General features: G+C 37.1%; 2 protein-coding genes and 1 long non-coding RNA gene across 3 annotated transcripts; all 3 read right to left on the reverse strand.

Moving 5' to 3' along the window:
- Positions 1 to 652, reverse strand: LOC114745584 (uncharacterized). The gene is made up of 2 exons (XR_003740211.1): positions 588 to 652; positions 1 to 509 (listed from the first exon to the last, which is right to left on the reverse strand). It is a non-coding gene; the product is annotated as an uncharacterized LOC114745584 (long non-coding RNA).
- Positions 653 to 1715: 1063 nt separating this feature from the next.
- On the reverse strand, positions 1716 to 3851 carry LOC114745579 (uncharacterized). The gene is made up of 3 exons (XM_028933735.1): positions 3539 to 3851; positions 2237 to 2948; positions 1716 to 2124 (listed from the first exon to the last, which is right to left on the reverse strand). Exons 1-3 carry the CDS (start codon positions 3849 to 3851, stop codon positions 1716 to 1718), a joined length of 1434 nt encoding a protein of 477 aa, XP_028789568.1.
- A 1812-nt stretch (positions 3852 to 5663) lies between these two features.
- On the reverse strand, positions 5664 to 9728 carry LOC114745580 (uncharacterized). The gene is made up of 4 exons (XM_028933736.1): positions 9550 to 9728; positions 8960 to 9395; positions 8093 to 8221; positions 5664 to 7485 (listed from the first exon to the last, which is right to left on the reverse strand). Exons 1-4 carry the CDS (start codon positions 9726 to 9728, stop codon positions 5914 to 5916), a joined length of 2316 nt encoding a protein of 771 aa, XP_028789569.1. The 3' UTR covers positions 5664 to 5913.
- Positions 9729 to 12868: the final 3140 nt, after the last annotated feature.

The following is a 12868-nucleotide window of genomic DNA, read 5'->3' on the forward strand; positions in this document are numbered from 1 at the left end:
TTGAAACTGCAAAGAACATTCATGATTATCAGGAAAATTCAACATCCCAGACGTCCACATCTGGAAATATACATGCATGAGAAGAAATTTCAGACAATCTAGGGCCTTGGTCCATCTTTGTTGGGCACTGTTGACCAGTAGGACCACAACTCTAGAATCTACAGAACCACTTGGGTAGCTCTAGAAGAACTCGGCATAGGGAATTCGGTCGACATCAAATGGCCCTAGATGACAGGGAATTGTTTGTGTGAATTTTATCTCGGTCAATTCACCATGCAACAAGAGCCCCGAATCAGATTCCGCGCGTGTTAACTAGCTGTTTGCCAATTTCCTCAACACATAAAAAGAAGCCGGTGGTAATTGAACCAAAATCTTGCCATGAGATCTATGACTAATGTGCATGATGTGGGAAAGACAGACAGGAACCAACGGCTTTACACTAAGATTCAGTTCGTTTTCTTCTTGGCACTGGTTCCCTTCTTTGATTTTTTGAATCCTGATCCACTTTCCTGCAAAATTCAAAGTCATTCAGAGCCAGATCCATCCCGCAAATACAGCAATCACTAGAGGATGCAATTCACATTTACCCTCCGATAATGCCTATAAGCAGCTCGGCCTGTCAACTCCTGCCCATCTTTGGTGACATATACCTGCAATGAACAGAGGATCAAGATCTCACGTAATATGCCAAACTATGCTTTGAACTAATAATCGCATATTTAAGCCATTCACTTGACAAATTTCAATTAATGATAACTACAAGATAAATGCAAGCCAGCAGCATTAGCATTATTGCCATTATATGTTCAAATAGTGAAGACAGTCTAATATATTGCTGTACAAGCCATCAAAATTCAACATTTAAACCTTCATCAAAACATAACAACTACATTTGGACATGGAGAAGTTTGCTGGTGGTTAGAAGAGCCATAACATGCAGTGAGCATAACTGTCAGCAGTATTGAGAAATTTGAAAAGCAATAACCAAAAACTATCCATTATGCATTGATTATAAAAAATACTCCTTCAATCCTTAATGTAGGATCTAATTAGAGAGTTGATATCAGTCTTATATGTAAGACTTATTCAACATGTTTATCAATTTTTTTCCAAATTAACCTTATTGATATTCCCCCAATAATGATCAAATAAGAGAGGGATGGAGGGAATTAAGAAAGATACTTAAGTGTCTTAGAAAAAACATATCATATTAAATAATTTAACTAATATTCTTAATCTATTCAATTAATTAATGAGATCTTACATTAAGAACTAGAAGAGTAGAATAGCCAACCTAGTGCTACATATTAAAATATATAGCAATTGAAGCAATGGTATCTTACAGAATGCCAGACCCACAAAAAAAAAAAAAAAGGCAGAATGAGAGTAACAAATTAGTTATTGTCTAGATGTTGGCATATACAAAGGTAAATTAAGGGCATTGTGTTATACTAGAAAGGAATTCCAAGGATCAAATCACACAGCACTATTTCCACCGAAGACAAAAATCATGATACGTGATGCTCCTACATTTCACTATATCCATTAGTATCCTTAACAGCATACAAGAAGGATTTTCCTCACATGATAATCATAAAGTTACCATTTTTTAATCAATCAGTAGACATCATTTCTATAGCCTGAATGTGCCGTCAGTCAAGTGAATAATTTCAATTAGTTGACCACATTAAAAACACTAAACAAATATGAAAGTATCAGTCTGGCCTCACCTTTCTTCCATCTGGTGCCGTAAACCAATGACCCACAGATTTACCCTTTGCTTGAACACGTCTTCTGCCTGCATCCTTCGGCCTGTTGGCACAGTTCTTTGGTTCCACCCAATTTGCAGAAGCATGCAAGATTTCTGAAGAAGCAGGCATGTTTGCTTTACTTTTTCCCTTTGACGAAGTTTTTGTTTTACTTCTTTTGGCTGCTGTCCTCTTAGAAGATTCCCCACCGCCTAAAGAAGAATTAATTTTCGGAGTCACCCAGCCCCCAGAAGCATGAACAGGTTCTTCAACAGCCACTTCTTTTGGTTTCTTTCTTCCTCTAGTCGAACTTTTCTCAACACAACCATTCCGAACTTCCTTTCTTTTGGAAGCTTCTCCATTGCCAAATTGTCCCCTGAAATCAAAATAAACCCATAATGCATCATAGCCTCCAGAGATTAGTCTATCATTTTTAAAACTAATACCAATAGATGCCAATGGTCAGATAAAAAGTCAACGGAATGTACATGTAATCAATATGTGATGCGTTAGGTTGGTGGTTCACTTTGTCAACACCTAGCGGATAAAAATTGCACAGGCGACTTCGAACTAATTGCCTAATTCTTGGATCCTTGTGGAAAAAATATTGATGGGCTGGAGGAGGTGGATAAGCTGAATTCCATATTTGTTCATTCCTTTGACAGCTAGTGGACTCAAACAAGCTCTCATTGTGACTTGTGGATACTGGTGTTTCCACGTCTTTGTCCATTGCAGAACGGAAGTATTCTTCACAAACCTCATTCAGTGCAGGTGTTGGAATTGAAAAGCTCTTCACTGGAGAGAAATCTTTCCATAGATCCTGATTTTGGTGCCTCCTAATTGATGCTTTTCTACTTTGGTCAAAAGAAGTTACAAATTCGCTTGACTTACATGATGGTTCCTTGAAGCATGGATCAATCTTGTGGCCACCCCTAACATCTTCACTTACAGGCTCATCAGAATCAGAATCAGAATCAAGTAACTGAAACCTACGAAGAGGACTAGTTGTCAACTTTGGAAACATCAACCCACTCTGGCCCATCTCCATTGGGGCAGAACCCAGGATACCTCCTGAAGATTCTTTTATTTTCCTTTCTTTGCAGTTTCCAGATGAATGAGTAGTTAAAACTCCAGACCCATTCAATGAAACTTTGGAGCTGCTACATAAAGGTTGATTCCATTTTGATGGGCGTGCTTGACCTGACATGGAAGAAGCACAATAAATTTAGTGACAAATAAAGCATAAGCAAATCAAAATATGATTTGAAATTTGCACACAGGGAAGAGTAACTATAATGCAAGGACTGAAATATGGAGTTCATCGAACCATGTCCATTAACAGATGTTATAATCGATAGGGTTTGGTATTTCACTGTATTAAAAGGTGATAACAATTTATATGGCTGCACCCATTGAAGACCGAAATTATTCTAAACACCTAGAGAGGCCTAATTACTTGAACTAATGAAGTAGTTCTCAAATCATATATCCTAAAGAACCACCGAATAGTGATAAAAAAAAAAACTAGAAGGATCGAAGGAAAGAGAATTTCCAAACCCCCATCTTCTCCTTCGGGAACGCTATTAAGTTCAGTTCGAAACAGGTATTAATTCAATGAGACTTCTTTCAATATTGTCCCTGCCTCCCGACTATATAAAAAGATCAATAAATGCACAACAAAGTACTGACCCATTCCAATCAAGGGAACCTCCTCTTTCGAGAAACGTTATTACGAAATCCAAGACAAGAAGAGTAGATAGAAAGAGGTGCGACGAGGTATAAGCTGTTACCGTGAAGGTCTTCCTCGTCAGAGAAATCCTCGATATCATCATCACCGTCAAACCCCGACGGTAGCCCCTTCTGCCTCTGGACGGACGACGCCGACCCATCACCTGGCCCTCGGCGTAGCCTCTTCAGAATCCGAGGTGGTGGGTCAGGAGCCATATCCGGGTCAGACTCGGCCACATCGGGGCCGAAGCCTTCCTCATCCTCCGCGCGCGCAGAAGCACGGGGAGGACTGAGCGGAGAACGAGGAGCTGATTCATCGACAGTGTGATCCAAATCAAGACCGAGAGAGAAGGAGGGAGCTTCACAATCTGCCATCGAAGCAGAATTACACGGAATGGGAAGTGAAAGATGAAATGTAAACGAAAGATCCGAAGAGTTGGGTTTTGAATTTGAGAAGAAAATGGAGGGAATTGATGAAAGTAGAATAATTTGGCGGGTCGGTGAACGAGGCTTGGGTGAAACCGTGGAAGTAAAACGCGGGCTGGCCAGTTCGGTCCGCCCGGATTTCACCAATAGTTATATAATTTTTTTCAATAAAAAAGCGTAATATTATTAGATTTCTCTGGTAAAAAAAAAATTATTAGATAAGAGAATACCACTGCAAATGAAGAAGAATGATATATAGCTGCATAGATGACTCACTTGTATTTAAATCCAGTTATAACAATATAAATTGAAGGATAGATGAATTTTTAAAAATATAATATCACCTCTTTATTTTTTTATCATTTTAACACATATTCGAACTTTTTATTAAAAAAATTTTCCATTCTAGATTTTTAAATAATTTTCATTTTGAAATTTCAATGAGTCTTAATTATATTTGTTTTTTTATGTTCAATTTCTTTAGAATAAAATGACATCGTGTAATGATTTCTCAAAATATCAAATTAAATATCTATTTCAATATGTATTTGTGTACTTACAAAAACCTAAGTTTTGCCAACACAATTATTGCAAATATGATATTAACAAGATATATAACTATTGCCATAAATATATAATGCTTTTAGACCCATTTGATTCATTGTTGCATACAAAGTGATATGATTTTGAATTCATTTGGATATTCAATGATTTCATCTACAAGACGGGTAAAATATAAAGTTGTTCATTTTTCCGATGCAATTTTCTTGAGTTAGTGATATATGCACAAATTATTTTAATTCATATAACATTTATGCATTGAACGGTCCTTTTGGACATGACTCTGGCAATTTATATCTTGCAATCACTTTTATGTAAATTTCAATATTTAATGAGCCATTTACATACGCTGTAACAACATCCTGTTTTCATAAACTATTACATTTTCTTTTTGGTGAACATATATTATTATATTTAATATTCAAAAATTATTGCATCATTGCAAAATATGTCTCATCATAATTATCATTAAACCTTTTTGAAAAAAAATTTTATTCTCATAAATTTTCATATATCTCATAATAATTTCATATTCCATGTATTCAAATAGCATATCCATAATTTTCATATTATTTAAAATAACATACTAATTTCATTTTCCAGTGCTTAATCCACATATAATACTACCTTCGATCTTTAATATAAGACCTTGTTTGACTTTTATTTTGATTCTAAATATAAAACCCTAATCCACTTTATCTCTCATATTTATGTATTTTATTCTAGAAAAAATAATTTTTCTAATAATGGTAGTTCTAACCAATACACTAACAAAGGTATTTTAAAAAAAAAACAACAACTATTTATTATAAATAATTAACTTAACTTATTTTCTTAATCTCCTCAAATTAATCAACCAGTTTTTATATTTAGAACTAGAAATAATATATCATAATTTAATCACATCATATCAATACTATTGTCGAAAATTTTATTTTTTTTGGTTTCATTTTTCCAGTTGTCTCTTTCTTAGTTCAATGCACCTGAACCACTCTTGCTCCGCAGAAAACATAATACACAGAATACCGGTGCCATCAATGCTGCGTGATAATCTAATTTCTCATTTGATATATTTGTCCTCAGACATAAATTATACACTAAAAGCAACATGCTTCCCTAAGATTTTGCTAGGATCCTGCACAAAATCAAGACATACTACAAAACAGGGCTATTTCCCAGTCCAGATTATTGCATTGTATTGAGGCAATCAGGTACGTTGGGCTGGAAAAGACTATCTGCTCAGTGCCTAGCCTGAGATTATATTGAAGAACCAAGGCATGATATGGCCACAGTCTGAGGTGGGGAATGTGAGTTTATTCATGGCCCTTCATCCCTTGTAGCACAGCTTCCGGAAGATGCTTGTACTTTCCATAGTGCTAAATTAAATGAACTGCCTCCTGTTAATCATTCTTCAGATACAATGGCCAGCAAATTCTGCTTCTGCTTAAATCTATATCTTTTGCTTGAGTACATGGCGCAATTGGAGTTTCTGGCTTTCCATCCGAGCCTCCATAAGCCTGGCTTTCAGACTATTCTTCTGCGTACTGCGAGGAATGCATCCCTTCATACCTCGATGTCCGTGCGGATTTCCTGAATCGGGAGAACTCAGCTGGCATAAAAGATCTCTGGGGCTCAGCCCGCCTTTACTGGATCCCCGATCAGGTGACAGGAGGCCACCACAAGATAACCTTCCATTTGAAAGCCTACCATTGACACCATCCACTGAGACTGTCTTATAATTTTCCCCATTGTTTGGGCATGACTTCCAAATCCTTCCTATGGATGAGACCTTTTTTGTTTGCTTGGTTGGTGGAACCGAGCAGACTTCACTGATTTCAGTTATTGGGGTCTCGTCACCGCAATTTTCTTCCCATTCCTCCAGCACACTTCCTGAGACATTACTCTCTCGGTGGTGATTCTTGTTCACAGAAGAAGCACTACCTTCTGGTGAATAACTTGAGCCTTGATCCTCAATATGGCTTACAGTTTCCCATCCACTTTCATCCTCTATCTCTCCGTTATCATCCATGTATAAATCTGAACATCTCTGCATGATATCCTTAGCTATCATATTGGCTTCAGGGCTCACTGTGTGAATCTTTGATGCACGACTAGCTGGAGAATAAGCAACACAAGGTTCAATCTCCCTTTCAGCGGGTTCACCACCGTTTACTTCTTCAAAAATGGCAAAAATGTCGTCTGGATTAGGGGGTTCATACGAAAATCCCTTGATATCCTGTATGTTCACTGCAGCCGCAGCCTGTCGAAGTGACTGTACCTCTCTCATCTCCTTTGGATCGAAGTCTGCACATTTTGACTTCAAAAAACTCTCCAAATCTGCTACAAGTTTATTCATCTGTGAGTATTTCTCTTCAAGAGCAACTTTTGCATCTATTAATTTCATTTGAACACGTTCTTCGCGCCATACTTCAGCCACCTGCAACATCTTCCTCTCCTCTTCCACTTCTTCTCTAAGTTTCATAGATTCCCTTTTCAATGCTTCAACTTCAGCCTTGTCTTCTCCAATTTCTTTAGCAAGCTCATCACATACTTCCTCAATCAATACTCTGGCCTTTCTTTCCTTCTCATAATCTTGCATACAACGCTTAATTGATAATTTAGCATCTGCCAATTCATTCACTAACCTTGAATTGACAATTTCAGTCCTCTGGCGACTTTTCCTTTCTCGGTTTAATTCTGCTTTAATGTCATCAATGTACACACGGATTTTCTCATGCTCTCTGCTTCTCCATGATGTCCTTTCCTCGCTTACTTTCCTCAAGAAATGCTCAAGTTTCTTTTTTGAGGTGTGCTGCTCAGTCTCAAGCTCTTGAATGCGTGCTCGAGCCTGGTCAAGTTCAGATTCAAGAGCAGAAACGACAGATACAGCGCTCACCTTTTGATCAAGAAGTTTCATTTGGTTGTAGATATGTTGCGCCTCATCAAGGGTTTTCAAGCAGACAGGATCCCACTTTGTTGCCCCCTCCATTGCAGGGTTGGAAAGAAGGAAAGATGGCCCAAGCTGAAAAATTGAGGAATTGAGATCAGCATTTCAAGCTTCTTATTATACCCCAAAAAAAAAGTCCTCCTATGGTTGATATTTTAAATGCTACTTTCAACATGTGAGCTTACATTAAAAGAAGTGTGGTAACAATCCATGCCCTTCTAATGAAGCCTAAACAAACTTCACACATCATGAATCTAAGCAACACTAAAAAGTCAACTAAAACTTCAACGCATGTTCTTTCACCAGAAGCTCTTCTATATCATTTCTACTTGTCAATTTAAAGCTTCCATTAGGGATTACTGTCATGTCAAACTGTGCTTGGATGTGCGCGTGTGTACTCATGCAGACGAACAGGTCCTTAATGTATGCTTCATTTCAACACTAGCAAATCATCAACTGCACATTGCTCATGATATTATAATTGGAAGCATATCTCAAGTGACTTTTGCACAGAGAGTAAACTACTGATTTAAAGTTGGTCCTCACATGCCTGGTCAGGCAAGGAGATCACAATGCAGTATAGAAGAAAATTGTGACTCTACGGCCTTTACTCAATAATCTTCAAGCACAAGGAACTATGGACACTTTAAGTACTTCAATTGAGAAAGAAAAAATACCACACCTCACAGAAGTGTCCATTCTTTGCACCAACAACGGAACGAGGGCTTTGTAATACATTGTTCAGATCAGAACCATTGATAACACCATTTTGATGATTGGGAAACCGGTGGCCTCCATGGCCAATTCCATGCTGTTGAGGAGTAAAAACACAATCAGTATGCAAATGATGCTAACCACATTGAAAAATATGGCACAAGAATACCAAGCAACAAGGAAAAGAAATTCTCTGATACTAATAGAAATGCTCTGATTTCTAATAACAGATCCTGGTGCATAAAGGATGCAGAAAAAAGGATCCAAATGAAGTCATGCTTAAATTATAAAATGCATCCAAATAAACTAAGTGGAAGGGCAGCAACTGGAGATAATAAACATCAAAGAATGGGAAAAAAGATATTGCATAGAAATCAAGTAAATATTAGGTTATCCATGTCCACAGGTAAACCCTAACTGCATTTTACATAGCACTAAAGAACAGTAAGGTCGTGACTCGTAAGAAGTTTTTCAGTAGAACTCGAAATCAATGAACTAGACATAACTTTTTAAGCTCGAAAAGACAGTTGAGTATCTTCCTCTGGAAGTCCAATATATGGCAAAACACAAAAAGTAGCTTGGAGAATGATGATAAAGATCCAATCTCAAAAGTCAACCATAGACTTCAACATCAAGCAACAATCAAATCAGCAAAAAAACAAATCTTGAATGTATTTACTCCCAATGATGAGACAATGATGAGGATAAATTAGCTCAATGCTGCAAAACAGAACTTCAATCAAAAGCAGCTAATGCAAGAAACATAGGCATGAGAATGAATGCTACGGATCTATAGTAAACAAAAACACAAATCCAAAAGCAATACTGAAGCTACCTGCAGTCCCGACCTAGCCGGCGCCATCTCCGGCTGCTGCAACCGCCACAGCCCAGCGGCGAGCTTCCTAACAGACACGCTCGCCTCTCTTTGCTTCTTCCCTTTGGCTCTCCTGCCGCATCCAGCATCCGACTTCTCATCCTCGTCAAGTGGATCTTTGTTCTGCCCTTTATCATCGGTCTTCCAGTTCAGTAAAGGGGTTTCAGGTCGGCTCCGTCGACCCAAAGGAGCACCATTTTTCCTAAACCGGGCCAATGGGGTTCTGGGTTTCGTCGGTGAGACGACTTGGGAGGCTGAAGATCTGAGTCCGGTGACGGATTTCGAGTCCTCGAAAGAATATTCTCCGAACATTTTGGTGGGTGTTGAGACTTGCCTGAAACTTTCATCTTCTCCGGCGAGTGTGGGCCACTCAGATATGCAGATAGAGTATTGCTTCCTGCATAAATATCCCCAGGGAGAAAGCAACGAAGATAGATACAGAGACAGAGGGGTAAAGAGGGGGACAGAGGGAGAGCGAAACTAAGCGAGAATCTGTGTGTGTTTGTGATGGAGCTTGTGAAGTGTGTGCAGGTGTGAGCCTGTGAGAACACGAGAAAGTACAGAGAGAAACAGGGAGAGGGAGAGGGACGCTATGCCTCCGCAAGAGAGAGAGGGACATGGCGTTTTCAGAGATTAGCTGAGAAAACGACGTAATCGGATACAAAATACGCAAGTCACTCCGTATGTTTCTACGGTCAACGTATCTCTTACAAGTATTCTCCTTCTCCATTTTTTCCCGGGGGTGAAATTAGGAAATTACCACGGCACAATTTGGTTCTAGTTTGGGGAACGAAACGACGTCGTGTGTTTCAGCGGCTTCCCCGAAGAACCATGGGGATATTTTTTTTGCCCTTTCGCCAGAAGAGACGTTATGATTTGAATCTTGGCATCCCCACGTAGGGGAATCTACCTAGTTTCGACTTTCAATGATAAAACAATTTCGTTACTTTTTTTCTTTTCATATTTTTTTTCCGTCATGTTTCACTTAAGGGAGAAAAAAATCCATATCTATCATATTTATAAAGCACGGAACTTTTAATTTCATACTTAAAAATTCACGGCCAAAAAATATTTTTCAGTTAAAAAAAACGATACTCCTCCAGTCCTAAATATAAGACCTTTATACACATTAGTATAAGAGTCTTACATTTAGGATTGGAGGAATAAATAGTTTCGTAAGTTATATCCAAGTTCGGATGAGAAACAACAATGGCCTCGCCTCGTATTCCTTTCGTTAGATGTATCAAATCAATTTTCTTTGAAATAAAAAATTATAAACATGTTCATCCTGTCGACGATTTTAATTTTTTTTTTTTTTAAAAAAAGAGTGTAGAAACAAACTTAAAATATAACCCAATGAACAATTCTTTATCAAACTATAAAAAAAATTCTATTTAATTTGTCGTTAAACTCTATACAACTACACAGAGATCTATCTAATTAATTAAAAGGGGAAATTGCAAAAAAAGACCTTGGAATTGCAAAAACGCAGATAGGGACCCTTGACAACTTCACTTTGGGTTTTGACAACTTCAGGGCATTATTCTTGTCAAAACCTAAAGTGAAGTTGTCAAGGGTCCCTATCTGCGTTTTACAATTCCAAGGTCTTTTTTTGCAATTTTCCCTAATTAAAAATGATTTTTAAAAAAAACTTGGTCAAGTGTGTGTGTGTGTTAAGGAATTTTTGGTATGTTCACTCGTAAGTCTTAAAGTAACTAACTAATAACTGTGCAAGATAAAGTGAATGGTCGACCAGCATAAGAATTTCAACGGTCAAGGCAGCTTATAAAAAGGTTACATGATGGGCATTTTGAAACATAGTGCATGGGAAATTAATCATTATTGGGTAACTGGGAACTTTCCAGTTTAAAAATAAAATAATTTATTTATAATAAAAACGTTTTAAAAAAACTCAAGTTAATTAGTAACTTTTAATTAGGTAATTAATTATTAACCTGTTAAATTTTCAATAAATTGTTTCTGTATTTTGAAATGACAACGACGTACGGCTTATAGAATTACAAAGTGAAATTTAGAAACACCTTGTCCCTAAATGAAAAATCAATCAAAGAGAAAATCCAAAAGCAAAATAAATAAATAAATGCATGTTAATCATCACATATGAATATATGATGGGAAAAAAAAATAATGACAATAATCATAACCTAAATATCGTCCAACAAAAACATCACAGATCTACATTTTGAGAGAAACTATCACATTAGATTTACTTGTTTTCAAGTAAGCACCTAAGAAATTATGGAAAAATCAAACTTCTGACTGTAGTAGAAAGAATTGTTTCAGGCCAGACAAAAAATAGAAAAATTTATTCATAAACTCCTGTTTGAAAATTAACTGACAAATAGTAACCGTTATGTTTTCATACATTAAAAATATCCACACTTAAATTTTGGTGTTAACGAACCATTAATTCTTTAAACATGCATATAAGGTTAATTTTCCCAAAGAAATCCACTTACAGTCCATCCAATCTTTAATATAAGATCCATTCGATTAATTTTAAAATATTAAAAAATTATTAAATTACTTCATTATAGTATATGCTACATAATCTTTCTAAAATGTTATATGTATTATTGTATTACCTATCAATATATAAGTGAGACAAATTAATTTAGAGTAAAAAAATGAACATAAATATTTTAAATTTATTTAATAAATTTTTAATTTATCTAAATTACTTAAATAACTCTTATATTAAGAATTAAGGATAAGAATGGGTAGTATTAAAATTTCATTGCAAGATAAAATAGCGACGTTGACAACACGCGCGACAGGAGAGCGTGGAGAAGAGGCGGGGTTGTCGGGGATACCGTCGAAAGCCATTGGTGAAGGGCGGGCCTGAATGAATGATAAGTGCACTGGGGAGGGGGCAGCTGTGCAGCGTCAGCGTGGGCTGTACACTCTTCTATTTGTTCGGTTCCATAAGTTAGGATCCCTCCGCAAAGGCATCCGAGGGACTCGCCACGTGTCTCTCCCTCACCTCGCCACGTGTCTCTCCTATGTGCCTCCTCTTCCCATGTGCGACAAACCCACAGGCCACACACTCACATGGCCCTCTAAAATTAAATGCCTCCCACAGTTACAGACAACCCCCGCCCCCCAATTATTTTAACTAATTAAATATTCACCTTTTCTTATTTTGTTGTTTAAAAAGAGAGTTGGGACTTTAGATCTAGGCCTGTTGGATGCTCTGAAACCGTGGTTTCAGAAGCACTTTCCGCAAAACGAGGTAACTCCTCCACATATTTACTTCGTAATTCGTAAAAGCACTTCTGAAACCAGGTTTTTGGTTTTATCCAAACACTCTACTAGTCTTCTTTTTGGTTTAATCTAATTTAAAAAAGAGGGGCTAAACGGCTATTTAATCCCAACTTAGTGAGCTCCCTTAAAAAGCAAATTGATTTATTATTGTGTCGTATGTGTTTGGTGAGTGTGGTTGCATGAAAAGGGCTAAAAGGATTGTGATGAAATCCACAAAATCTCCATAGTAACTGCGGGCCATGCCTCATCATGGTTTCTGTACTTCACTTTCTAGCGCAGGCATGGGGGCTACTCATATTTTTTTCTTGAAAAAAATCAATAGGGCGAGGTTCCATTAGAATTTTTGCAGGGCAAAATTAAAATAAAATCCGCCTGCTAGATCTCTATTCCATGCATAAAAATAGTCATTATTTCCCAAAAAAGAAGAAGAAGAAAATAGAAGAAGTGGCCTTATAAGGCTCATGCCACAGCGCTTATATGGTCATATTTGCTATCATGATTGAAACCATTTATAAACACATTTCATATAAATTAAAACAAAATTTCTTTTATACTTATCTCATATTCCGTAAAAAATTACTTATA

The sequence above is a fragment of the Neltuma alba genome, unplaced genomic scaffold, assembly GCF_004799145.2.
Source record: "Neltuma alba isolate B1F8T4 unplaced genomic scaffold, ASM479914v2 tig00004720_pilon, whole genome shotgun sequence".
NCBI classification, from domain to species: Eukaryota; Viridiplantae; Streptophyta; class Magnoliopsida; order Fabales; family Fabaceae; genus Neltuma; species Neltuma alba.